Source organism: Bactrocera tryoni, chromosome 3, assembly GCF_016617805.1.
Source record: "Bactrocera tryoni isolate S06 chromosome 3, CSIRO_BtryS06_freeze2, whole genome shotgun sequence".
Lineage (NCBI taxonomy): Eukaryota > Metazoa > Arthropoda > Insecta > Diptera > Tephritidae > Bactrocera > Bactrocera tryoni.
In genome coordinates, this window is record NC_052501.1 from 3,431,715 (window position 1) to 3,455,902 (window position 24,188).

Here is a 24,188-nt window from a genome sequence, read left to right on the forward strand (position 1 = left end):
CAAGGAGGATAATGTATAAAATTTAATTCCAAAATGTTAAGGGGGGATCAGTTGCATCAACAGTAAAATCTTGATACCAATAAAAAAAACTTGTATATATAGTAAATGCTTATGTATATACGATAAACCTATATAGTATATTAAGTTTCATTTAAGAATTATTATGCATAAATTAAAAATCTAAAATATATTATTATTTCTTAGAGAATATATCTAAGCAAAACATGTTAGAATGACATATGCAATTCGCTGATGTGATTCAATACATTTCAATGAATGGATTCACAGGTGCGACTGTATGTTTAGTGTTTCCTGTTATTGGTTTACACACAAAAAATATAATAATGCAGCTTATATATATGTACATCATTTGTGTTTTTTATAAATAATTTATTGAAATTATTAAATTTAAGATAATTAAAATTTTTTTAAAGCATAAATATGTATATTAAACGATTCTAACCACATGTTATGTTAAAATTAAATTAAATTTAGATTTGTGGCATTTCAATAAAATAAAATAATAATAACTGCATATTTCTAGGTAAATTTTCACACGACACTTAGCTGCTTTCAAATCGCAACTCTACATTTTAAGCTAATTATCTTTTGTATTTATTGGTACATAAGATGACTATTACAAAAACTACTGTTTATACGCACCCACACACATTTGATGTATAGATTGCAATGCGTTTTTATTTTAATATTTATTATGCTGTGCCAGCAATTGCATGTCCGTAAGATATTTGATAATATGCACCTTCGCTTCGGCCTTTTGTCGAACACCCAAAGTGTTAAGCATGTCGGTGACAACCATCCCAAACGATTGATCCTCAGCGCTAACCGCTTGCGACATCGAATTTTGGAAAATTTTAATCGTATTTAACATATTATCGTGATTATCATCTTCGGCACGTTCGCGCTTCAGAGGCGGTTCATAAAAGTATGGTTTCTGATCTTTACCAGTTGTGGCCAATTGCGTGTCGCCTGTAACTGCAATTTCTAAACGTGAACTTAAGTGTATAGTGTGATATAAAACAATATTCCAATTCAAAATACAATATTACTTTTAAGCAACTAAAGGATTATTTTGGTTAAAAGTAAGCCATGGCCACTTCTTATTATAAAATTAATTAGAAATAAAAAATTAACGCATTTATACAAGTAAATAAGATCAACTTACCATGCGGATGTGCGATTGCCTGTGCCGAAGTTGTAGCACTACTGTTAAAGGGTTGTGCAAATATATCAACAACAGCTTGTTGCTGCGGTTGCTGTTGCTGCTGATTCGGATCAACTTGAGCTACTTGATTTGTATTCTGTTGTACAGTATTACATTTACCCAAAAGAGATTCACGATATTGTCTACAAAATAAAGGATAATTGAAATTATTTTGGGTAAAATTTAGAATAGCATCCCCGGATTTCGGGGATAAAATGGGTATCAGTGGAAAGGTGACTTTTCCGCGCCGCGCTCCAAAAAAAAATAACCATGGCAACCCTTTTCTTATTGTGCAAATGCAGAGATATGTAACTAAAATAAAATAATTAAAATAAAGCTTTATTTACAACAAATATTAAAAAAATTAATATACAGAAACGTTATAGTGAAGTGTTAGTAAGTGAAAAGTGCATAATATAAGTGAAAAAGTTTTTCACAATATACAAATTACCAATGTAAAAGTTATAAATTTTTCAACTTTAAATGCAAATATCTTTAAAACTATAAGTCAGCGGCAACTATATATACATATTTTTGTGATCTGGAGAACGTCACCTTTCCAGTGATACCCATTTTATTCCCGAAATCCGGGGATGCTATTCTAAATCCCGGCCATTATTTTTACTATTAAAAATTAAAAAATAACATTTACCTTATGGAATCCACTAGAAATTGCATTTGTTTGAAATAACGCCAACGAGATTCCTGGCACAATTTCATTTCACGTGCAAATTTGTCCCGCAAACTCTTCCAACGTTTCGTACATTTTTGTTCTTAAAGAAAATAAACACATATTGTATAAATTCCTCATATGAATATGGACATGTCATTAATTGCAAGATAATAGTTTTATAAGTAACACCATTAGAATGACTGACTTTTGATTTGCTCGATGAAATAGTGCTATGTAAACAAAGGGGTATGTAAAAATGTTACAAATGGAGAATATGGCGCCGCTGCGAAATGGAAAACAGCGACTGAACGAGAGAACATTAAAAGCAGCGCGAATTGAATCCGACAGCCAAGGAAATTGAGTGAAATCGACACGAGATAAGGCAAAACGTTGGGAATACAAAGAATGTACACAAAATTGTTGCTGCCACTGTCTGGCTTTGCAGTGCTGCTGCTTTGTAGCTTGCGACCCTCTGCATTGCCTTATTGACGTTGGCAAGCGTCGCTACACAAATGCTGCACTGTGCGTACTATCGCAACATATTAGACATTATATAGCTAACTCCTTCACACAAAGGCTGTTGTATTAAAAAACGCGTCACACTCGAAGCTACAAAGTACAGCAAACGCAAGCAGTCAGCAACGACGACATCGACATCTTCGAAATGGTTGAAAACCGCCAACGTTAACGAAAGTCGAGGGGCGATGGAAACCAAATACACGATAGCAACGAAAACGAGTCTGCTGCAGTTGTCTCCGCCCGCGTCTCTGTCGTTAATAACTGACAAAAAAAAATATGTTCAAAGTAAAAAAGGCTCAGTGCCCGTTGGCCACCCAGCTCATACAGAGAATTGGCTCATATGCGATATGTTGTTCTATTTTAATTTTAATACTGCACCGTTAATATATTGTAATGCAACACGGTGAAATATTAAATAGGTTTTGCTACAAGGTTCTTCGTTGCTTGGTTTTTATACAATTACGTTTGGAAAAAAACTCTATCAGCTGAGAATACAAACTAATGGTAATTTATATTTTCGTCGGTTTTAATTTCCTTGTAATAGTATTTTTTATATTTATGATTTCGAGGTTGACCAATATGATAGATCATTAGATATATATACACATGTGTAATGTAGGTTTGTAGATATATAAAATGTACCTAAATGTTCCATATCTGCAAGCTACAATGGAACATACTTACACATACAACTGTTATTGGACTGGAAAAATCTTACCAGGCACTCCAAGCGATTCAGCGATTTGCTTCCATGTTTGCGCCTTCCTTACAAAGTGTTTGTAATTGTAGTGGGAACGGTCGTATATGACCGGATTCATTTTGACCGCTTCGATGAGATTCAGATCAAATTGTTGTTCCAAATTGGTATCCAATTTATCCATTTCTTCTATGTTAATTATCGTTCAAATTAATAACTTTCGAGTTTATCACTTAATTAAACCAGCACGTTTATTTTTCTGCCTCTGCCCACCGAGACGTCCACTGAACTTCGTCAACGAATTTTTCTCTTGGATTTCGTACAAAGATCTCTAAAATAATCGCAGTCAACAGTCGCTGCATGCAGTGAAATTTTTTCCAATTGAAGCAGAGCTACTTTTTTTATTCTAGCTGGTAGACATTTGCTATTTCTGTAACCATATGACACTCCAAACTGCGAAGCTACGCCAATGCGAAGCAAACGACTTCCAACGACGACTGCGGACAGAGGTAGACGATGCCGATGACGATGGCCGAAAAGGCAGCGAAAACTTCAGCCTAGCAATCCGTCGCAGCGCTGTCGTGGTGATGCCATATAATCGATTTCAACCAAGAATATCCATTCACTGGCACATACACTGTGTGTATATATATTTATATAGCAATATTCTACAAATCTAATAAAATAGCTGACAAGCTAATAAAATCATTAAATTTTTTTTAATATAATGTCAATATCCCGAATTCTTGCCACATCAATACTTCGATAACATTAATCTACATTTTTTTCATGGTTGGTAACGCAACATTTGAGTTGTAATTTTTTTCTCTAGTTTTGTTTTTTGTATTGGATTTTATTTAGAAAGTTTTGTTATTCTCTAGTTTCTTAAGTGAAAACGATGATTTATGTATTTAAAGCTTGAAACTTATTAAAAATTTGTAAATACAGTAAGTGCTTCATTTCAAACTAAAAAACGACTTTGAAGATGAGTTCTAAACAGTTCTGTAACATCTTTTTCTTATAAATTAATAAATAAACTTTGATTCAACTGTTGGGAAATTTAGGGATAAAATACTAATTTTCATATAATAAATAAATTAATATATGCTCATATACATATGTCTGTATTCATTTGTATTTTATATCTCCGAATTTCAGGTTATCTGCGACAAAGTCGAGTTTATAATGAACGAAGAAATTCTTTAAATAAGAAAAAGATTATAATCAAAGTTCAGAATTTTATACTCAAATGCAAATGCCTGCGTCAGAAAGTAAAGGAAGAGTATAGAAATTTGTAATGTTATATCAAAAAAATAACAACTCATGTTGAATATTTACTTAAGTATTTGTGCATATATTAAAGATACAAAGCACATACGTTTTTGTAAAAGTAAATTTTGCTTTAACAACACATACATATGTACATACATAAAAACGGAAACATTATAACGGCATTTAGGTTTGGAACTTGTAAAATGGATGGTGTGAAAAAAATTCTACTTATTAGCGGAAAAAGAAAGTCGGGAAAAGATTACATTTCGAGTACATTGCAAAATATCCTTGGCGACAGATGTCAAATAGTACACATTTCAGAGCCTATAAAAGAGGAATGGGCAAAACGTCTTAATCTGAACTTAAGTGAGTTGCTGAGCGACGGTCCGTATAAGGAAAAGTATCGTAAAGATATGATAGAGTGGAGCGATTCCGTGCGTATGACGGATTTTGGGTACTTCTGTCGATCTGCAATGCTCCATGCGCAAGCCGAATTTGTAATTGTTAGCGACGTAAGACGAAAGACAGATATTAAATACTTCCACGAAAATTACGGTTCGCTTGTGCTTACAATACGGATTAATACGAAAGACACAGTACGCGTTGAGCGAGGTTGGGTTTTCACCAATGGTGTCGACGATGTGCCCTCCGAATGCGATTTGGACGACTATAATCAATGGGACGTGGTGTTGCAGAATAATTGTATGTCGGACGGAGCATCATGCATTGAAATATTAAAGGATAAACTTAAAGTTTAAACAAAAAATGCTATACAAGGTGATGTATTATACTTATACATATGTACACCTATATTTTTATAAAAGCAGATGTAGGAATCCAAATATGTATATCCTGTTAAAGTTTTAGATTGGCTGCGTATTAAGATTGTACATAAGTATATCAGATGTTTATTATAGAAGTATAAAGTATTTGTTAATAAACTATTTTTTAATTTTGTATGCAAACTTCGAAGTAAGTTAATAAAAAACAACAGAAGAAAATACACAAGTTATAATTTTATTTCATAAATACGTCGAAATTCCTTGCTTGCATCGTCACTTAAATTTAACAATAATAATTATGAAACTCTTTAATTTCTCTCAATAGTTTCTTCCAACGTTTACAAAGTGAAATGGCGTATCACAATTCAAATGTATTGTCTTTAAATATAAAAGCGGATCACAGCAATTAAAACCAGAATACTCGAATTAGATTTATCTACGGTTACACCATATTAGTATTTCTATAATGAGTAGTAGTTAATATATAAACTATTTTTTTATTTTCATAAGGTATCAAATAATTTAAAATTGTAACTGAAAAAAATAATTTCTCTTCTAAAAGTAACATTAAAAATACTCTCATACCATTTACGCTGTATTTCATGCATACACCATTTTTACATTCGGAAGAGATTTTTTATCAAGTAAATCACAAAAAACCCTATTTAAATAATTTATATCTATTTAACTTATTTATATATTATCTCGAGATTTATTGGTCGTATTTAATAATAGCGTTTGATAAAATACAATATTATATATGTATATACTATATATAGCATATTTTATATATATAATAAATTTAATATCTGCATTATGCAAGGCCTTACTCTATACGTATACGGTTTCTGCGACGTAGCCTGAGAAGCTCTTTAACCACTTGACGAGATATTAAAACCATAGCCAATATATCGGCACAAATGAGCATGTTGAACACATTCTCCCAACCGCTTTGTGACACTAAACCGGCAATGAAGGGACCCACAGCAGCTCCTAAGAAATTGTTTTTTAATTTATAATAAATAAAACTATTTGTAATCTATAAAAATTTATTCAAACCAATTGATCCGGTGCCATCGATAATTGCGGTTACTGTAGCTAAGGCCTTGGAATTATGCGACAACGATTGATGTTGCCCCAGTTCGGCACTTACAAATGTCGTAATCAAAGCATATGGTCCATTTACCATAAAACCAGCTAGTAAAAGTAATATGATATTGATGACTAACGATAAGCCCCCAAAGTGCACATACATAAATAGCTAAATTAATTCAATTCAGAAAGGTCAACTCATTACACATTTTTATAATTATTGAATTAGATGTTTACCAATGGCGCTGAACAAATTAACAAAACAAAGCAAGTCGTGGCTGGCATACCCGAATAGTCAGATACTGTTCCTGCTGCAATAGCCCCAAATATTCCGCCAATATCGAAGAGTGTGGAAAGGTCAGCTGCAACACTGGGACTTAAGGTAGCTGTAAAAGTACATACACGACAATATATGTATATAAACAACAAAATAATTTTATAAATATAACGGCACAACTTACTGGAAGACTGTATGTATAATGGAAGCCAATAGAGGAACGTATAACTGACAAGTTTGGCAAAGAATAAACACAAGGAGAACTCCACAACGCCGGGAATCAATAGAGCTTGAAGAATGCCAACTGCATTGCGTTCAGTTTGTGCAACTGCTGGTGATCTGCTACGAGGTAATATCGGAGTACGCTCAGATGCACGATGGTTTATTTCCTATAGGTCAGACAAATAAAGACAAGTCAGTCCACAAAAGAATGGAAATAGTGACACAACATGTTTTGATAGAAAGCGCATTTAAAAGAATCCACCGTTAGCAAATCAGATAACTTTGTAAGTTATTCACACAAAATTAGCAGAATGAAATTATGTAAATATAAAACCATTACTACATACATACACTTACAGTATAATCATCTGAATAGCCATGAATGCCACGGTTCTGTGAAAAAAGAAAAAAACATATCTTTAACTTGGAATAATTTGAAAAAATTTTTCATCTTAAGTTCAAATAGCTACAAAAATATGTATTTGTATCTTTAACATACGCTATTAAATTTGCTTTACATTTTAAGATTATATATGTATATTCAAACTTACCGCTTCAAAACTGGCTGCATTTGATATCCGTTCGTCATCATCGTAAGCATTGCTATGATTCACTGCCAAATGCGTTCGTGTTGAAGGCAAACCAACGATTTCTGGATCATCGACAATAAATAAAAACATTACGAAGCCCAAGGCCGCCATAATGGCGCCAGGCACAGCGAATGATAACATCCAATTACTTTCAACAAAATGTGCAGCTATCAAAGTACCGAGGATGTTACCAACTGATGTGTGGCTATTCCAAATACCGAATATAAGGCCCCGTTTCGACCTACCAAACCAACGTGCCATCAATGTCACTACGCCTGGCCAACCGGTTGTTTGAACTATGCCACCCAATACCTGAACAAGAACAAAATACCACATATTATGTATATTCCACGATTTGGCTGCACCAAAAAGGAGAGTGAATAGTCCAGAAAATAGCATGCCCAAACTTAGATAATAACGGAGAGATACACGTTCTGCAACTATGCCAGAAAGAAACATCGATATGGCATAGGTGACAAGAAATGCCGAGTCTAATGTGCCAAACAATGTGGATGCATCAGGAACATCTAAAATAAACAAGGTTTTATAACAAATCCAAATATCTATATAGATTTAGTAAACCACTAAACGTTTAATACTCACCAAAAGGTGGGTAGCCGCAGTCATTATCTGTAGTATTGCTTGGATTTGTGCAGTTTTCATGTAAAACTGATTTTACCACGGATATTGGTTTTCTGGACATATGATAAGCAGCATATGCCAAATAAGTCAGAATGATGGTTGATACCTTAAAGCTTTAGATAAATACGTTTTTTTTTTTTTATATTTTATTTGATAAATATATATTCATACTAAGGAGTAATTTCAGTGACTCACATAAAATCTTTACGCAATTGTAAGCGTGGACAGCACGCCAAACTTAGCTTTTGTACCGCCCAGACACCCAGCGGAATATCGTACATATTGCTATTTTTACCGTATCGATGTTGGAGCATAAAAATTATTTGTTTCAATATTTCCCGCCTTATCTGTAGAAATAGATTTGATTTTAATAAATAAATAAAAGATATCTTCTAAATTAAGTGACCGCATATTTAAATATTCAACATACATATGTATATACATAACATTAATTGTGTACCTTATCACACATCGGTACACAAACCTACAACGGAAATATGGGAAGGAAACAATAAAAATTTGATATTAATAGAATAATATAACTGATAAACACTAAGGCAAGTCTAGTATAAGCATGTATTTACAGAACAATGTAGATAATAAACTAATTAATTTGAAGTTATAGCTATTAAAGAAGCTATTAAAGAGCTCGGCGTATGCAATGAATATAATGATTGTTTCACATTTGCCTTGTGTGGATCACAATTTAATATTCTTTTCGAACCACTTTGTACAAAAATGTTCCTAAATAATTCTCACAATATTCCAAAATACCAACATATGCTGCGTTGGCAGATAATTATTTATAAAAACAAAGGTTTGTGTACATTTTATCATGTGAGATAAGTACATATGTATCTATTACTTCATTCGTCCTATGTTAACAAGTAATATTTTCCTACCAGTTCCACTATTCACAATTTCTCTTTAGTAAATCGAATTCAATAATAATTTTATTGAACAGAAGATAGAAATCAAGTATCCATCTCTGATCTCAGTCAATATATAAAACAAAGAATTAAAATAAAAGAATATTCACTTCTACCCATTTACTAATGACAGCTTTGATGACAACAATATTTGTTAGCTTAGAAAAAACATTCAAGTTGATACAAAATAATCGCATTGCCAATTCTACACAAAAGTCGATAGTCTAAAACAAAAATGTATCGCCAATAATCATGCGCAGCATCGTCTCAACTCTACCTGATTTTTAAATTAATTACACTGGTCACATTTACAGGTAAATTTTATATATGTATTTAATAATTCGTAATTCATATTCAGGTGTAATAAATTTATACATCTGGTAGAGTTAAAACGATGCTGCCCACACCGATTCTGTGGCATCTCTGCTACAGCGCTGCGCATCAGACAGCCGAAGTCGAGGTTTTCGTCGACTTTTCGGCCATCGTCAATGGCATCGGCTATCTCTGTCCGCAGTAGTTTTTCATGTCGCTTGCGGCGCTTCGCAGTTCGGAATTTCAAGTGATTATACAAACATCTACAAAAGAAATTTCTCTGCTTTAATAGAAAAAGAAACAACAAACAAATATATGACGGTTAGCAGCCACCGTCGACTTTGATAGAAAATAAAAATATATATTTTTCTGCAGAATCCAAGTGTGTAAATCATTGGCAGAATTCGGTGGGCGTCTCGGTAGACAGCAGCAGAAAAATAAACGTGCAAGAGTAATTTAGCGGTAACTAAAATTGAAAACAAATATTCCCTGAAAATGGAAAAATTGGATGCTAACTTGGAGACTCAATTCGATCTTAATCTTATTGAGGCAGTAAAGCAAAATCCTGTTATATACGACCGGTCACATTACAATTACAAACACTTTGTAAGGAAGGCCCAAACTTGGAAGCAGATTGCAGAACTACTTGGAGTACCTGGTAGGTATTTATGTACTATCTATGAACGTATGTGGTGATATATTGTATCAGGGGGAAAAAAATCTATTGAGCGTTAGATTTGCAAGTCGAAAATGTAAAATAAAAAATTTCAAGATTTGTATACAAAAATTATTTTCACAATATACATATCTAAGTTCAGTCAGAAGAAGGCGCCGTCACTAACAAACATCATACATACATATGTATGTATGCACGAATGTGGCATTTTGTATGTGACTAGAAATGGCTGCTGCTAATGTTCGATTTACGGCGAAACAGACGAAGCTACCGCGTTTCTCCTACGTGCGAATGCCGCTGTTGACTACTGCTTGCGTTGCTGTACTTTGTTGCCGAGTGCGTCTGCTGACTTCTTGCGCTGCGGGTTGTACGAAAGTTTTAGACAACGTATAAACATCTTTGAGAGTGAATGAAACAGCTATAAGAACAAAGTATTTATATATGCGAGTTTTGTAAGTTAATGCAGTGCAGTCAGAGAACTTATGCTTTAAGTTCTCCGGTGCAGTCGTCTGTGGGGGGAAACTGCAAAGCAGAACTGCACTGTCACTAGTCTACTCAATTTACAGTCTGCGGCGACGTCTTTATCAACAGCTTATCAAGTACATGCAGATTTTTAACAAGTGGCAATTTTTTTATTCCATTTCGTTTCCGGTTCTTGGTTTCCCTCTTTTACCGCTTCATTGATAATTTTTCTACACTGTTTTATTTTAGTTTTTTTAATTTTTTTTTCAATACCTTGTTCAGAGTAGACATTATTTTGAGAAGTTTCATAAAGAAAATTTATATGACCCTGTATTAATATTTTTTTTTTGCTAAAGGAGTGTGGCAGTTAATATACATACGTACATTTGTATGTATGTGCAGCCAAACGAATAATTTTGGAACAAAAAACACATTATTACTTCAATAAATAAATTATTTTCAGAACAAAAATGTACGAAACGTTGGAAAAGTTTGCGTGATAAATTCGCACGTGAGATGAAATTGTGTCAGGAATCTCGCTGGCGTTACTTTAAACAAATGCAATTCCTTGTGGATTCCATAAGGTACTTTGTTGCTCATTTTCATATACCTATGTATATTTATAAATCTAATAATTCCGTTATCTACTCCATATACTAAATAAACTGGCAGACAATATCGAGAATCTCTCTTAGGCAAATGTAATAATGTACAACAGACCAACAATCAGGTTGCACAAGTTGATCCAAATCAACAGCAACAGCAGCAAACACAACAACAAGCTGTAGTGGATGTATTTGCACAACCGTTTAATGGCACCGCCACAACATCAACGCAGGCTCTAGCACATCCGCATGGTATGTATCAAACAATTTACAATTTGTAAAATTTGTCCACATAAGTTCAACATAATACTATACACCTAGGTTCACGTTTAGAAATTACAGTTACAGGCGACACACAGTTAACCGCCGCCGCCAAGGACCCAAAACCGTATTTTTATGAACCAGCACTAAAACGAGAACGTACCGAGGAGGACAATCACGACAATATGCTAAATACTATTAAAATATTTCAAAATTCAATGACTCAAGCAGTTAGCGCTGAGGATCAGTCGTTTGGTATGGTAGTGACCGATATGCTGAACACTTTAGGGGTACGACAGAAGGCCGAGGCAAAAGTACACATTATCAAATACCTTACAGATATGCAGCTCTTGGCACAACATAATAAATATTAGTCAAGGCATATCTTGCCATTTAAAATCCTGAAGTTTGGTGTGTAGTGCAGCGTTTTTAAACTACTATTAAATCGTGTAAACTACATTCCCACGAATTGCTGACTGCGATACAAGTTTTAATGTGGACTTTGAAAAATAGCAACTTACCAAATAACAAAGATACATATGAATTTTGTTCAGGGCTGACAAATGAAAGGCGGAAAACTAAGTTTTGCACTCAAAGAATAATTAAATATAAGAATCTGAAAAAATTTGCATTGTAAAAAATGCGCTTTATTATTTATAGTGATAGCCTTAAGTTAATTGAGATACGATCTTTTAAGTATATGCTTCTAAAGAATTTAAATTTATGTATCATATATGTATATTGCGTTTAAATTATCTGCCATTATACGGTAATGGTATAAATTTACACTAGATTTAGTTGTAAAAATGAAATGGATTAAACGTTATTTTAATAAATTAGCAACAAGCCAAATTTTTCAAAAAAGTTTATATGTTAAAATTGCATTGTCTCAGACTTTGTTTTTGAAAGAATGCCGTTTTCTTAGGCGGGCAACGGTGGGAATATGGCTTGTTTAATGGAAACGGCACAATTTATTTTCAACTACATATGAACGTATATTACCATATGTTGGTGTATTGTACAATGTTTACATAGTTTACATTCCGCTCTAGTATGCTGGTCGGTTGATTATTCTTCCAAACTTTTTACACAGCCCGTTAACAGTGGCATCATTTTTAGTTGAGTTACTATATATCTGAAAATCTTTAAAAAGTTACAGATGTTGTATAGGCACTAATCATTTTACCACAGCCAACTTATTTTTGAAAATAATATGCAAAAGGTTGTGGCAAGTTGATTGGTGGTGGCGCGGATTTTATCCCCGGTGGATCACTCGAAATTAACATGATAAGCCATTGCTTTGTTATTCAGTAGAAATATTAATTAATCGGAATATTTCGTTGCTGTAGTTTTTATTGATAAGTTCGTGTGGTTCCAGACTTAAATATTTTGGTCACCCTTGATTTATATACAATGATAAACAAGAGTATGTTTATTAGGAGAGTACTAATAAATTTTAATATCTTTCCAATTTGTATAACTAATACGATTGAATAACAAATATTAAACTAAAATTTTTTCAATTTACTTAGTTGATTGTTCCGTCTGAGACCCTGCTTCCGAAGACGTCGCCAATATTGCTTTGTTTCTGGGTCCATTTGCTCTATAGGTATTATACGATCAACATTTATAGACCACAACCAGTCAGGATATTCCGAATCTGCTTTCAGCTAATAGCAACAGTCAACAAATATTTATACTAAAATATTGTTGGTACATACCTTAATATCCTCACCGGTTTTTAAGATGTTGCTTCCACAAACATAACTGACTAGTTTATTAGCATCGGTCTCAACTGGGATTTCTTTTTTTTCTATTACTGGACCAAGCTTTCCTAGTTTCTTCTTTTTCCCTCCAATCGCAGCTGAAATATGGTATTACTTAATATGAAACAGGACAACATCAGTCAGATATTACCTACCAGGCGCTGGCTTCGCATACGATCTCCATAATGATTGTGTTATCAAATTTTGCCGTAAAGCGTATATTGATTTTGTGAAAATAGCAACATTCATTTTTAATTTTACAAAATTTTAGCTGGGATATTAAATAAAATGGGTATAGCACCAATAATGGGATTTGAACAGTTGGAATTGTATAACCTTAATTATATCAATCAGCTGGTTATCAGATACAGCGCTACCATTAAAAAATAATTTATTTAATATATAAAGGAGCTGAGTCGTATTCTCCTCTGCAAGGATTACTGAGTTGAAAATTTTCATCTTCTAAAAGTGAATTAAAAGAAAAATCCCAATTGGGATTTTCGGTTGCGTGATAGTTTTAAAAGTTGAGCTGCTTGTCTCAAATATTTAAATTTTTACTTGCAAAATATACTGGCAACTCGTGATTACAGCTGATTCATCCGAAAAAATAGACAAAAGAAATCCATATCGCTGAATTCTATAAAATTAATATTGTACAATGAAATAAAGAGATTTTAAGTTCAAATCATGCGATTTCCCTCAAATAAAACACTAGGAAAAATTGCTGTTTATGGAGCATTTGCCTCCATTACGGCTGTAATGTACATGCGTTATAAAATTGAAGATAACATTAGAAACTCTGAATATTTCCGAATAGCACTAAAAACCCTAAGACAGCACAAGGGTATGTATCATGTATATTTTATAGCAAATATTTTATAACATGTAATTCCAGGTGCGTCGAGTTTGCTTGGTGAACCAATTAAAGAGCTTGGATTTGATTTAAGTGACAGCAGCAATTTTTCTGACGGGCAAATTGCCCAATTTATGGTTCATGTAAAAGGTGTTAAAGATAAAGGTATTCAATTAAAATTACGAAAACTGGCAAATGATAACTAACTTATTTTTTAGGTAAAATGTATTTCTGGGCGAATCGGACACCTGATTCGAGTTGGTTCATCGATCGCTTAGAATTAGAGTTGAGCTCCCAACCTGACAAACGTTTTCTTATAAAAAAATCTGAAACAATGCAAACCTCAGTCAACGATTAAGTTGTACGTTAAAACAATTTTCTCATTACGTTAACGTGAAGAGCACTAATACCTAAGGGGGCCTCATAGTGAGCGCTCAAAGCCGAGCCGAGCGCATAGTTGGCAAAAGAGAGAAATATGCTTCAAAAAATTATTAAAAATATGTATGTAGATATATTAAGAATATATTTCTAAGCAGCAGTAACGTTTGATAAATGTCAAAAAAAAAAGTTTGCTTCGATATTTTATTGATTAAATTTTTAACTAATATATTGCAAAAGTGGTTTTGACTTCTTTGCTACACAAAAGACGAAGTAGGAGCGCGACCAACCTTAATATATTTATGCATACACATATTATAAATGTATAGTATGTATACCGTCAAGATTTCAAGATTACTAAATCTTCATGTTGTCGAAAAAGTCCAGAATTTTTTTTTTGACAAAATTAGTACCTTATAATACATTACTTAACACATTTTCCGCATTCAAAGGCAAAGGCGACAATGGTGCGTGAATTGCTCCAAAATATAGCTCTCTAATGTTACATTCGAACAGTCACCAGATATACGTATATATATATATTAAACATATTTATTTATAAATCTTTTAAAATATATAAAGCAAGTGTTGGTTTTAATGAAAATTTTACAAAAATCCATATTTCATTTATGAAAAGCGTTTTAATTTTTTATTTAAATTATCATCATGTGATTAATAGGAGGAGTTTCTGTAATTTTTAAACTAAGCGATTTAAATCTATTAACTTTTAACCCCTTTTAATTTGTAGATTTTTGAATTAAGATCTTTTATGAGCGCTATAAGAAGATTGAATGGGCAATCCGAAATTTAATATTTTAATTCTTATATGTCGGTATTCCTCTCACAGTTTCCCTCAATATCTCCCGAACCTTATTGCGTTTTTAATTCTTTACCAATACTATACGTTACTATTTTTCCCCAGTCAATTTTAGTTCTAGTAATTGGTAAAAGACGGCGCATCGCTTTGAAGGTGGTATCAGACATTGTTTGGTAGTTTTCTGAAATCGCTAATTGATATTCATTTTCAGCTTCTTCAATCAAACGTATAACTTCCTTGGCCACTTGCTGCTCATTAGATACAACCACTGATTCCTTGAACTCCTTGGTTGAAACAAGTTGCACGTTGCCGTCTTCATAGTAATGAACCTATAAGCCGAAAAATGTATAAACAATCAAATAATTGAGGTTTCGGTTAAAGCACCCTAGATATGTATTTATATATACACTAGGCATCAAATGAAAGTTTAAATATATTACTAACTGACGACCTCAGATAAATTTATAAAGCATGTCATGAAGACGCACCGTTATGTAAATAAGCATTTGGAGTAAAATTTGCACTTATTATTGATACGCAAAAAATATGTACATATATGATCAAAAGTGATTAGTCTTCGCTGGTGAGCCTATGAGTGCGTGTCAAATGAAAGTATAATTTTAGTTTTGCTTCATTTCTTTCAAAGTAAAACTGAATTTTAAATTATAAGAAGAAAGATTGCTGAAAACCCTGAAATTCCATCGATGAAGTTGGTCGAAAGATTTGGTTTGGATGTTTCCATTAGTACAATGTAACGGAAACTACGAACATCATCGTGCAACAAGGTGAAAATAGAATTTACTAAATTTACTTTTGTATTTTTCAAAGTTTATACTTTCATTTCACTACCTCTAGAGTTTTTATTTTGAAGTGAAAAAAGATTTTTTTTCTATAATTTGTTGTTTAAATTCCTATAGAAATATAATATTGCATGAATTACTAATTATTTATGTAAACAAATCTGCATTGAAATAACGTCTGAGAAATTGATACTTTCATTTGATGTCTAGAGTAGGTATAAGCGTTTTCTAAGGGAAAGTAAATGAAAACTTTCCTTACTTCAATAAATTCTGCAGATAAGAGTAAACATTCTAAAAATGGATATCTTTCATAATTCCATGGCTTGGGACAGTATATATGTTTAAATATTTTGTATGAACACTTATTACTTTAGTCTAAATTCTCATACAAACCTGTAATTTAAGCATTCCTTTAAGTTCTGCACTTCCACTTCCAGGTTGCAATGCGAGACTCCACTGGGACCGCCATCGCCCATTCCAGTAGTTTTTTGGTTGAAACTGATGGTCCTCGATACAAACTGTTAAAGTTATTTGACCACCTTGTGTCTTTCCAAATACCGAAGATACCTTTTAATGAAACATACTTAATAACATTTTATTGGTGATAAAATAAATACATATACATACACCATTACGATAATGACTATTAGTGTAGTTAATCGTTTCTAAATCAAGTGCTGCACGCCACGGTTCAGCTGTAACATCTGGTTCCAAATCCTGGTAATCACTGGCTTCTTTTCGTAGATGATCAAACTTAAAAGATTGTTTGGTTCGAGGATCATAAAAACGACCATTACCTGAAATTTTTTTTTGTTTTTTATAAATTAATATATTTTTATACTGCAGAAAAATTTTTTAAATATTTTTAAAATGTAATTTTAGTGAGTAAATGGAAAATATTTAGTAAAACTAAAACTAGCTTCCAACTACCTTAACAGGACTTTTTAATAAAATTAGGAAATGTTCTATAATAAATGTTGTTAAGTATGTAAGTTCTTCACTTGTCCTTGTAAAATGAAGTACGGGAATGCAAATTCAATATATACGATAAAATAAATAGGAGAGTAGAAACGACCCCGCAATACTCTATATATATATAAAATTTATTTAATTAAGTATATTAACAAAAATTAAAAACTTTAAAATTTATAATACTCTATATGTATATAAAATACTCTATATATATATAATTTATTTAATTAAGTATATTAACAAAAAATTAAAAACTTTAAAATTTATACTAGGATCAGTAAAATTGATACTCAACTTACGAAATACTGAAAGATCTATTAATATTAGATAGTTATTATCGAATTCAAGATATCAGCCATATATTTGTTTGGACATTTTTTATGGATCAAGTAAACAAATCATATTGTATGTAGCTAAGATAAGCTAAGTAGTGAACAAAATATCACTTTGGCTATGACTCAACGTGTGTAGTAGCTGCGTGGATATATGTATGTTATGCAGAGACTAATATTTTCTGACAAAATTTTTAGGACATATACTTACCCAAATCATTATGTTCGGATATAAGTGCATTATATTCGCTACCCTCAATGTGCACCGGAGTTAATTGTTCTTTGTTGTATAGTGCGAAGGCATGGCTAGCCCCTTCTTTTAGCAACGCATCATTGTTGAGCAATTGACGTACGTCGGTGAAAACTTCGTTGAATTCACCAGGTGGCGCATGCATAATAAAGTCGGAAACAATTCGCACTTTCTCGGCGTCGGTAATTTGTGTTTGTTCCATTTTGTCAGGCAGAATTTTTCAGATTACAGATTAACTTTCTTGCGAGGTTTCTTGTTAAGATATTCACTTATGTTAGGATTTAAGCTTTAAACACACCAGCACACCCAAATAAATAATCTGAATTATTTGAAAAGTGGTTTTGGTCAACTAACCACTAGAAAACTATTCCGTCTAAAACGTAAAAATCAAATTCGGAAAATTCTTGACTATTTCTCAAAAAGTCACCAAGTCACCAGCCGTACAAAAATGCATAAATATCCACCAACAACTGAGTAATAGATTTGACATTTATAAATCAATGTGTCAGATGAGAACGTAAACGCAGAGCAGAGAACGTTTGTAATAGAGAATATTCGCGTTTCAGATATCGTAACTTTTCGAAGGGGTACTCGTCAGAGATGAGGGAGTCTCACCACAGACAAATTATAAGCGTGTTTCACCACATTTAACAGCGGTTGAGGGGTTTTTATACTATGTTCGGACTTGTGTTTTCGCTCATGTAAAATCTGTCAAACGTTTGCGCTGAAAACTACTTGAAAACTTACATTCCACTCATTATAATCGGTGCCTGCTCTAGTTTAATCGATGTTTTTGAAGACATATTTTGCCGGCCCTAAATTGTCGTTTGATATTTGTTTACATTCCATATACAGAAACAGCTGTCGCTTAATATTCTCATATTAGGGGGATTCTCTTGCTCTTGCAAAACCTTGGGCGGTGCAGAAATTGCAGAATTTTCCTCATGGTGCAACGGCACAACACAAACACAAGCAGAAAATTATTTGCAATGGCTATAAATACATATGTCAGACCAAACCCCACGTTTATTTTCGTGCCATCATATATCACTAGGTTCTGCAATGGGTGGTCTCTTGGCCTTGCATATTTCGGTATAGGATTTTTGCATTTTGTGTCATCGTGCAATCTTGTAAGAGCAAGAGAATGCCGCTATTGATAGTTGTCAGCGAAAACTCATCGAAAACACACATTGTCGGTCCGAACGACTTAGATTCCACAACATACAAATGTGTTTTCAAAATGTTTTCAATGTCGGTCCGAACATATTATTAGAGTCTATGAGAAGTAACATGTTAATATATGTAAATATAAATAAAAGAGAACCAATGCAGGGCAATATACATACACACATGTGTATTTAAATGCAGGTGAATTTTGGTTGGCGGAAAAGTTCCTGTATGTTACATATGACTTTTTCTAAAGTATGTTTTCTATGTATGGTTTACGGGGGAAATTGCGCCAAAATGAAAGATAAAGAGGGGATTCTGCTTTTTGATTGGAAAAGTTTTTGTATACTATATACAAGTAGTTAGATTTTTTTCTAAGTCTAATATATGTACATATAGTATATACATATGTATGTATATATACATATATAATAATATATCTATAGAAGAGGGGAAATTTCGCCAAAAATGAAAGTTGAAGAAGAAATCGTCAACGGAATTTTAGTTCTAAATGAATTTCGTAGTAAAAATCATTTAGGATTGAATAAATTAAATTGTTCAAGCCAAAATGTTAAATTTTCTCCTGCCGAGCTGGCAGTGGTGAAACTCCTTCATCTCGACCGAGTTAGCCAAAAATATTTTTACGTTCTTCGCGCCGTGAACCTTCTCTGCTCATCTTCTACAATACCTTTTTGCAGTATATTGATTTTCGAGACTCGAATTCTCTGCATTAAACCAGAGAATGTAGAACAATTAATAATTCTACATTCTCTGCAACAAAAAATAAATAAAAAAAGAATAAATATTATAAAACACAAAAACGGTTTGGATTACTGTTGATGTATGCTTGGATACAATCATTAATGTAAAGAAATAAAAATAGGTATTATTCTTGAAGTAATATATCTTAATGCAATATAAAAAATCATGTTTAATAAGGAAATAATTTTTATTTAATTTAATACTTGTATGATCATAATAAATGTTCTACATTTTCTCATAGGTTTCTGTGAAGGAGCACGTTTTACAGGTGTGTGTATAATTATCGTCATGCTCATTGTACGTATCGGGGCCAAAATCATGTTCATGAGTCGATTTCGTCTTCTTTGTAAATAAGCTGCTTCGAATTTCCATACGCAACTGTTTCATTTGTTTATTATATTTTTTCACTTTAGTTACTTCACGCTTTTCTTCACGAAGTTCATGTTGGCGGCTCAGTTCTTCCTCAGTACCCCAAACATCCATTGCGCGCTTTTCAACTTGCATTAAAAGATAAAGTTTCATTTCTCCCCACCGAACATTGTGCGGGTTTTTTCGGCTTATATATCGTAATGGAGGTTCACGTTTGTCAAAATCACAGTCCTTCAACAAATATTCAGCCTTAGCTTCGGTACGGGTAATCAATGAGTGACGACCATCAGGGTCGCGACATTTGTCGCAGATAGCTTCACCAAAATTGCTAAACAAATAAGATTCTACAAAAGCATCTCCACATTCCAGACATTCCTCGTAGTTTACTGGTATGTTAATTGCATCATTGGAAACTTTAACGATGTCTGTATTAGAACCTCTAGTTCCATTTTCTATGGTTTCCGAAGTTACCGCTGATTTAATAACGGGTTGTTCTAACAGAAAGCCACCTCCACTATCAATATATTTAGTGCCCTGTACTTTTATTATTGAATCTTGGTCGGTGTTTGAACTTCCATTTCTATAGCATAGTTTTATAATAAATCATTTGTAGGTATATTTACACGAATCTTATTCTGTGAACTTACTTTTTTCGATAAGGATATGCAACTAGTTTGGCCTGCCTGAGATGTAAAGCTTTTATGCGGTTACGTTCCATGCGTGCTTTTTCAGCTTCAGTAAAAACACGTCCTTCGGTTTGCGACATTTTACCGTTCAGTATTAATAAGATTTATTATAAACAATGGTGAAGCAGAGAATGTAAATGTTTGATGTTCTCTGGGTGAAGTTGTTTGTCGCTGTTTTGGAATGGGAAGTGTTTTAAGTTCAGTTACGACCCACATAAGATGGCTACTAGTAAATTTGTTCCCACTATTACATTAGAAGATTACAGAATCATCATTTGATTATACCACAGATGGTTTAAAATTTTATATATTCTATAAAATGTCTTGCTGTTATTTCATACACTAACTTAAAATTATTTTCCTATATGATATTGCCTCCAATCAAAGCATTATTTATATATATATATGTACATATATACACATTTCTATCGTCAGTTCACGGTGAAATTTTTATTGTGGATTGCAGCACAAAGATGCCAATAATAAACATATCGTAAAACTATTTAATAGTTGGGGAATAAGTGGACTATTAATATGAGCTAGAAATGTTAGATATTTAAGTAATTTACATAAAGAAATATTTCGTTTTAATAGAGGGCACATCTTTAAAGCAACCCCTGAATGATATAAATATTGCAATATAGCTGGCATCACTGGTTATGTGAATGCATTTATTTTGTTGGTAGAAGTTCATTTGTTGCTGAACGAGCGTCGAGATTGGTTGAGGTAAATTTGTGCCGCTTCTGTGGCGTGCTTGGTGTTTGTGTGACTGATTCGTGGAAGGAGTGAAGTTAATTTGAATTAAAAAAGAAACGGTTAAAGTATTATCCATATGAGTTGTAAATTTTGAATATTAATATGCAGTGCGAAAAGTTCGTTTAGGCTTTTCAAAACCGGTATTCGAGTAAGACTTTACAAATTTGAAATATATAATGGAATTTAGGTGAATGTGAATGTGAAAATTTCGACTTCATTGGTAAAAACTTTCGGTTAAGTTGGATTCGTGAACAACTACATTTACAGAAGTAAGAGTAACCGTTCATAAATGTATACATGATGTGTATTCTATTGTTTAAGTGAAACGTTGGTTAAATGTAGGAAGCGCAGCGCACATCGCATCGTATAGATCCGACTGTGTGAGTGTCAACAGTGTTCGTATTAACCACTATTTTTACCTGGAATTACCTGTTTCAAGTAAATGTATGTAATAGAGGCATGTTGGAAGTTATAGAACAAAGCAAACATGAAAAACGAGTTTAACAAAAAACAAAAAGCATCAGTGGAGAGAGTCAACTTGGAAATATCTAAATTGTGAAGTTTGTGTTTTTAATTGTTGGTGTGTTTACAAATAGCAAAAATTATATTAAACATAAATGAAATACATGAGTAATTTAAATATAAAGAATACATGATGTATTTTCGTGTGCCTTATTAAACCGCTTTTCATATTTATTGAAAGCACAGTTTCCATACAATTATAACAGGGCTATGTGCGACGACACCAGGATTAGTGAGAATATGTGTACATAAATAAAACGGTGAAGATTAAAAGAAATTGCTGTTTGAATATATCCACGATTATGAAATGTACAAACGATACGTGTTTCAAATTAAGGTTCAAATAAATTAAGCAATACTAAGTACGATGAAATATTTGTCGGAGAGAATTTAATTGGTGCTTGAGAAAACAACAACGGCGCCGTGATCGTACACAGAAAAGAAAGGTGAATGAATATATAATACTGGGTGACTCACACGCCCTGGATTGATTACCTTAAAATTGTGTGCCTTAACGAAAAAAGATTTAACAGTAACAAATGAAATAACTAATATTTTATTTAAAAGTTCGAAGAAATAGTTATTTTAAATATCTAAAACATAATACAATTTTTATTTGGGTGCATAAAGTGTAATGCTACGAAATGTCTCCACAACTACACTCAGAAACTCAAGTTTACCAACTACAACATCATCGGCTATATCACCAGCGAGCAAAAAAGCATTTATGTCGAAAACTGCACAAGTATCACACATTAGTTTTTGTGTTAGCTTTAATAAATCTACATACAGCCACTTTAGTTTGCGGCTATTCCAGCGCGTCCAATTCTCTCTCAAGTCACAGAGATGACCCATTTTTCGTGTTTTACATTCCATCCAATTTGCAAAAAGATGAACTAAGTTCAAATAAGTTTTCCCCACAGATGATTGGAGGAAACTATTTTATCAGACAAAGGCGTTCACCCAACCCTTCTCCTGATTCCGTTAGCTCACTTTATTCGGCTTTACCTGCAGCGCGTACAGGAAATTCTGCCATATATTTTGGCATGTCTTCGTCCTCCATGATGACACACGAAAGCAGTGTTAAGCATTATTCGGATAATCGTAAACCAGCTTTTAAAAATTGTGCTAACTACAAACCGTCCGTCAGGGAAGAGGAACCTGAAAATACTTTTGTTATAATGGTGCAAGCAGAAGATCCTGACTTTGATCAAGAAATCAAATATAGTCTTGTTCAGTCGGCTACAGAGCGATCAAAGTTTCACATTGATCCCAAATCGGGGGTAATTGTAACAACTCATCGATTTGATCGCGATGAGCCGACATACGAAAAAATGGTGTATGTAACAGTGCAGGCGACTGACAATGGCAATCCCACATTAGATGATGTTTGCACATTTAAAGTGATTATTGAAGATGTAAATGACAATGCTCCAGTTTTTAATAAGGCGCGTTATGACGAGTCTATTTCGGAAGATAAACAGGTGAGTGCTCTTAAATACATATATGTACATATGTATGCATTTTCATATACATATGTATGTATAATCCATTTATAATTACACTAAATTTGAAGAAGAGTATAGAGTGTTGACAAAACAAAGTTGCTTCTTACTACGAAGGTATTAGGCGTTAAATATGCGGACCCTGGATTACTGCTATTTAACTTAATAATACGGTCGTGTGTAACAAAAGTGAAAATTGTGACCAAATGTTTTGCTCAATTCTAAATACTGTAGAAAATAAATCATACTTGTCAATACATACAATATTGAAATATTGTCGCAGGAGTCTTATAGTTTGCGAGATATTCGTATTTTTCACGAATAAATTATGACATTTTTCTATTTAATTTTTCTTATTTTATTCATATTATTCAATATTATATCCACTAACACATCACTAAACAGTTTTTTCACCTTTTATTTATATTAAATTGATCACAATTAGTTTTTAGTCGTAGTTAAAGTTTTCTTAAAATGACTTCATAGTTCCCAAATGTAGGTTGTATTTGATCCATTTATGTCTAATGTCTGTTCAAGTTATGTGATTTTTTTTTTATTTCATGTAAACTTTATTGTTTTTTACATAACTGTATATTGTAAATTTGCCAAAGGCAAGTTGCCATTGAATAGAGCAAAAATAAATTACCTAAAGCTAACCGCCTAATTTGCTAAGAAGAAGTTTTATAGCACTAATTCATGTACTGTAAAAATTGGTAATTTTAGATAATAACAATGACACCCCTTTTGTATAACTGTTATAAAGAAAACTACCAAAAGTGTGATAACTCAAAATAAATCCCACAAACTTTATATTTCACAACCAAGATTGTAGGAAAGGGCTTTGTAGGTTCAGGTGAAAAATTTGACAAGGGGCGTGGCACACCATTTGGTGTGAGATTACATGAAAGAAGTTATTAGATTAAAATTTTGCACAATTAATGTTCTCTAGATATGTACATATATCAGCTTAGACCAAAAATTTTCGAAATTGGACTAAAACTATACATGCATATATCC

General features: G+C 32.8%; 9 protein-coding genes across 16 annotated transcripts in view; 4 read left to right on the top strand and 5 right to left on the bottom strand.

Annotated features, from left to right (window-relative positions):
• Positions 1-527: 527 nt before the first annotated feature.
• Positions 528-3,626, bottom strand: LOC120770597 (transcription factor Adf-1). 2 transcript variants are annotated; one of them, XM_040098199.1, is made up of 4 exons: positions 3,136-3,626; positions 1,878-1,998; positions 1,187-1,368; positions 528-996 (listed from the first exon to the last, which is right to left on the bottom strand). In XM_040098199.1, exons 1-4 carry the CDS (start codon positions 3,296-3,298, stop codon positions 704-706), a joined length of 759 nt encoding a protein of 252 aa, XP_039954133.1. In that variant the 5' UTR covers positions 3,299-3,626; the 3' UTR covers positions 528-703. The 2 variants fall into 2 exon arrangements, with proteins under 2 accessions (XP_039954133.1, XP_039954132.1); XM_040098198.1 differs by having other exon boundaries at positions 528-1,005.
• On the top strand, positions 2,841-5,302 carry LOC120770598 (probable phosphomevalonate kinase). Of its 2 annotated transcripts, none has more exons than XM_040098201.1 (2): positions 2,841-2,921; positions 4,273-5,302. In XM_040098201.1, the coding sequence occupies exon 2, from the start codon at positions 4,533-4,535 to the stop codon at positions 5,142-5,144; it is 612 nt and encodes a 203-aa protein (XP_039954135.1). In that variant the 5' UTR covers positions 2,841-2,921; positions 4,273-4,532; the 3' UTR covers positions 5,145-5,302. The 2 variants fall into 2 exon arrangements, with proteins under 2 accessions (XP_039954135.1, XP_039954134.1); XM_040098200.1 differs by lacking the exon at positions 2,841-2,921 and adding an exon at positions 3,981-4,061.
• Positions 5,303-5,728: 426 nt separating this feature from the next.
• LOC120770593 (glucose-6-phosphate exchanger SLC37A2) lies at positions 5,729-9,059 on the bottom strand. Of its 2 annotated transcripts, none has more exons than XM_040098190.1 (9): positions 8,894-9,059; positions 8,187-8,338; positions 7,953-8,104; positions 7,311-7,876; positions 7,117-7,152; positions 6,722-6,926; positions 6,498-6,646; positions 6,228-6,429; positions 5,729-6,161 (listed from the first exon to the last, which is right to left on the bottom strand). In XM_040098190.1, the coding sequence occupies exons 2-9, from the start codon at positions 8,303-8,305 to the stop codon at positions 5,995-5,997; spliced, it is 1,596 nt and encodes a 531-aa protein (XP_039954124.1). In that variant the 5' UTR covers positions 8,306-8,338; positions 8,894-9,059; the 3' UTR covers positions 5,729-5,994. The 2 variants fall into 2 exon arrangements, with proteins under 2 accessions (XP_039954124.1, XP_039954123.1); XM_040098189.1 differs by lacking the exon at positions 8,894-9,059 and adding an exon at positions 8,452-8,478.
• Positions 9,060-9,441: 382 nt separating this feature from the next.
• On the top strand, positions 9,442-12,088 carry LOC120770596 (transcription factor Adf-1-like). 4 transcript variants are annotated; one of them, XM_040098195.1, is made up of 5 exons: positions 9,444-9,553; positions 9,608-9,890; positions 10,834-10,954; positions 11,043-11,227; positions 11,297-12,088. In XM_040098195.1, exons 2-5 carry the CDS (start codon positions 9,728-9,730, stop codon positions 11,608-11,610), a joined length of 783 nt encoding a protein of 260 aa, XP_039954129.1. In that variant the 5' UTR covers positions 9,444-9,553; positions 9,608-9,727; the 3' UTR covers positions 11,611-12,088. The 4 variants fall into 4 exon arrangements, with proteins under 4 accessions (XP_039954130.1, XP_039954131.1, XP_039954128.1 ...); XM_040098196.1 differs by having other exon boundaries at positions 9,442-9,890; positions 11,309-12,088; XM_040098197.1 differs by having other exon boundaries at positions 9,442-9,890; positions 11,318-12,088.
• Positions 12,089-12,559: 471 nt separating this feature from the next.
• Positions 12,560-13,344, bottom strand: LOC120770601 (39S ribosomal protein L54, mitochondrial). 2 transcript variants are annotated; one of them, XM_040098203.1, is made up of 3 exons: positions 13,158-13,344; positions 12,958-13,100; positions 12,560-12,906 (listed from the first exon to the last, which is right to left on the bottom strand). In XM_040098203.1, exons 1-3 carry the CDS (start codon positions 13,249-13,251, stop codon positions 12,745-12,747), a joined length of 399 nt encoding a protein of 132 aa, XP_039954137.1. In that variant the 5' UTR covers positions 13,252-13,344; the 3' UTR covers positions 12,560-12,744. The 2 variants fall into 2 exon arrangements, with proteins under 2 accessions (XP_039954137.1, XP_039954138.1); XM_040098204.1 differs by having other exon boundaries at positions 13,154-13,296.
• Positions 13,345-13,596: 252 nt separating this feature from the next.
• Positions 13,597-14,464, top strand: LOC120770600. Its single transcript, XM_040098202.1, has 3 exons — positions 13,597-13,846; positions 13,898-14,020; positions 14,074-14,464. The coding sequence occupies exons 1-3, from the start codon at positions 13,690-13,692 to the stop codon at positions 14,211-14,213; spliced, it is 420 nt and encodes a 139-aa protein (XP_039954136.1). The 5' UTR covers positions 13,597-13,689; the 3' UTR covers positions 14,214-14,464.
• A 390-nt stretch (positions 14,465-14,854) lies between these two features.
• LOC120770594 (F-actin-capping protein subunit alpha) lies at positions 14,855-17,877 on the bottom strand. The gene is made up of 4 exons (XM_040098191.1): positions 17,366-17,877; positions 16,478-16,647; positions 16,244-16,417; positions 14,855-15,379 (listed from the first exon to the last, which is right to left on the bottom strand). Exons 1-4 carry the CDS (start codon positions 17,604-17,606, stop codon positions 15,104-15,106), a joined length of 861 nt encoding a protein of 286 aa, XP_039954125.1. The 5' UTR covers positions 17,607-17,877; the 3' UTR covers positions 14,855-15,103.
• Positions 17,878-19,501: 1,624 nt separating this feature from the next.
• LOC120770595 (DNA repair protein complementing XP-A cells homolog) lies at positions 19,502-20,757 on the bottom strand. Its single transcript, XM_040098193.1, has 2 exons — positions 20,350-20,757; positions 19,502-20,282 (listed from the first exon to the last, which is right to left on the bottom strand). Exons 1-2 carry the CDS (start codon positions 20,466-20,468, stop codon positions 19,559-19,561), a joined length of 843 nt encoding a protein of 280 aa, XP_039954127.1. The 5' UTR covers positions 20,469-20,757; the 3' UTR covers positions 19,502-19,558.
• A 363-nt stretch (positions 20,758-21,120) lies between these two features.
• LOC120773032 (DE-cadherin-like) overlaps positions 21,121-24,188 on the top strand; it is a 4,714-nt gene continuing 1,646 nt past the window's right edge. The window contains exons 1-2 of the mRNA XM_040101962.1: positions 21,121-21,413; positions 21,873-23,150. Coding sequence (XP_039957896.1) covers positions 22,311-23,150 — 840 coding nt within the window. The 5' untranslated portion in view covers positions 21,121-21,413; positions 21,873-22,310. The remainder of the gene's footprint in view (positions 21,414-21,872; positions 23,151-24,188) is intronic.

What these genes read in the sequence shown, in the direction of transcription:
- LOC120770597 (XM_040098198.1), bottom strand. Translation starts at nt 3,298, where the DNA reads ATGGATAAATTGGATACCAATTTGGAACAACAATTTGATCTGAATCTC. An exon ending in TGAATCGCTTGGAGTGCCTG is followed by an intron (nt 1,999 to 3,135) that starts GTAAGATTTTTC and finishes ATTTTCTTTAAG; the next exon opens with AACAAAAATGTACGAAACGT. An exon ending in TTTCTAGTGGATTCCATAAG is followed by an intron (nt 1,369 to 1,877) that starts GTAAATGTTATT and finishes TTTATTTTGTAG; the next exon opens with ACAATATCGTGAATCTCTTT.
- LOC120770598 (XM_040098201.1), top strand. Translation starts at nt 4,533, where the DNA reads ATGTACATACATAAAAACGGAAACATTATAACGGCATTTAGGTTTGGA.
- LOC120770593 (XM_040098189.1), bottom strand. An exon ending in ATGCAGCCAGTTTTGAAGCG is followed by an intron (nt 7,153 to 7,310) that starts GTAAGTTTGAAT and finishes CTTTTTTCACAG; the next exon opens with AACCGTGGCATTCATGGCTA. An exon ending in TAATTTGTTCAGCGCCATTG is followed by an intron (nt 6,430 to 6,497) that starts GTAAACATCTAA and finishes GAATTAATTTAG; the next exon opens with CTATTTATGTATGTGCACTT.
- LOC120770596 (XM_040098194.1), top strand. Translation starts at nt 9,728, where the DNA reads ATGGAAAAATTGGATGCTAACTTGGAGACTCAATTCGATCTTAATCTT. An exon ending in AGAACTACTTGGAGTACCTG is followed by an intron (nt 9,891 to 10,833) that starts GTAGGTATTTAT and finishes AATTATTTTCAG; the next exon opens with AACAAAAATGTACGAAACGT. An exon ending in TTCCTTGTGGATTCCATAAG is followed by an intron (nt 10,955 to 11,042) that starts GTACTTTGTTGC and finishes ATAAACTGGCAG; the next exon opens with ACAATATCGAGAATCTCTCT.
- LOC120770601 (XM_040098203.1), bottom strand. Translation starts at nt 13,251, where the DNA reads ATGAATGTTGCTATTTTCACAAAATCAATATACGCTTTACGGCAAAAT. An exon ending in GTATGCGAAGCCAGCGCCTG is followed by an intron (nt 13,101 to 13,157) that starts GTAGGTAATATC and finishes ACCATATTTCAG; the next exon opens with CTGCGATTGGAGGGAAAAAG. An exon ending in AAACCGGTGAGGATATTAAG is followed by an intron (nt 12,907 to 12,957) that starts GTATGTACCAAC and finishes TGTTGCTATTAG; the next exon opens with CTGAAAGCAGATTCGGAATA.
- LOC120770600 (XM_040098202.1), top strand. Translation starts at nt 13,690, where the DNA reads ATGCGATTTCCCTCAAATAAAACACTAGGAAAAATTGCTGTTTATGGA. An exon ending in AACCCTAAGACAGCACAAGG is followed by an intron (nt 13,847 to 13,897) that starts GTATGTATCATG and finishes ATGTAATTCCAG; the next exon opens with GTGCGTCGAGTTTGCTTGGT. An exon ending in AAAAGGTGTTAAAGATAAAG is followed by an intron (nt 14,021 to 14,073) that starts GTATTCAATTAA and finishes CTTATTTTTTAG; the next exon opens with GTAAAATGTATTTCTGGGCG.
- LOC120770594 (XM_040098191.1), bottom strand. Translation starts at nt 17,606, where the DNA reads ATGGAACAAACACAAATTACCGACGCCGAGAAAGTGCGAATTGTTTCC. An exon ending in ATCCGAACATAATGATTTGG is followed by an intron (nt 16,648 to 17,365) that starts GTAAGTATATGT and finishes AAAAAATTTCAG; the next exon opens with GTAATGGTCGTTTTTATGAT. An exon ending in ATAGTCATTATCGTAATGGT is followed by an intron (nt 16,418 to 16,477) that starts GTATGTATATGT and finishes TTTCATTAAAAG; the next exon opens with GTATCTTCGGTATTTGGAAA.
- LOC120770595 (XM_040098193.1), bottom strand. Translation starts at nt 20,468, where the DNA reads ATGTCGCAAACCGAAGGACGTGTTTTTACTGAAGCTGAAAAAGCACGC. An exon ending in GCATATCCTTATCGAAAAAA is followed by an intron (nt 20,283 to 20,349) that starts GTAAGTTCACAG and finishes ACTATGCTATAG; the next exon opens with AAATGGAAGTTCAAACACCG.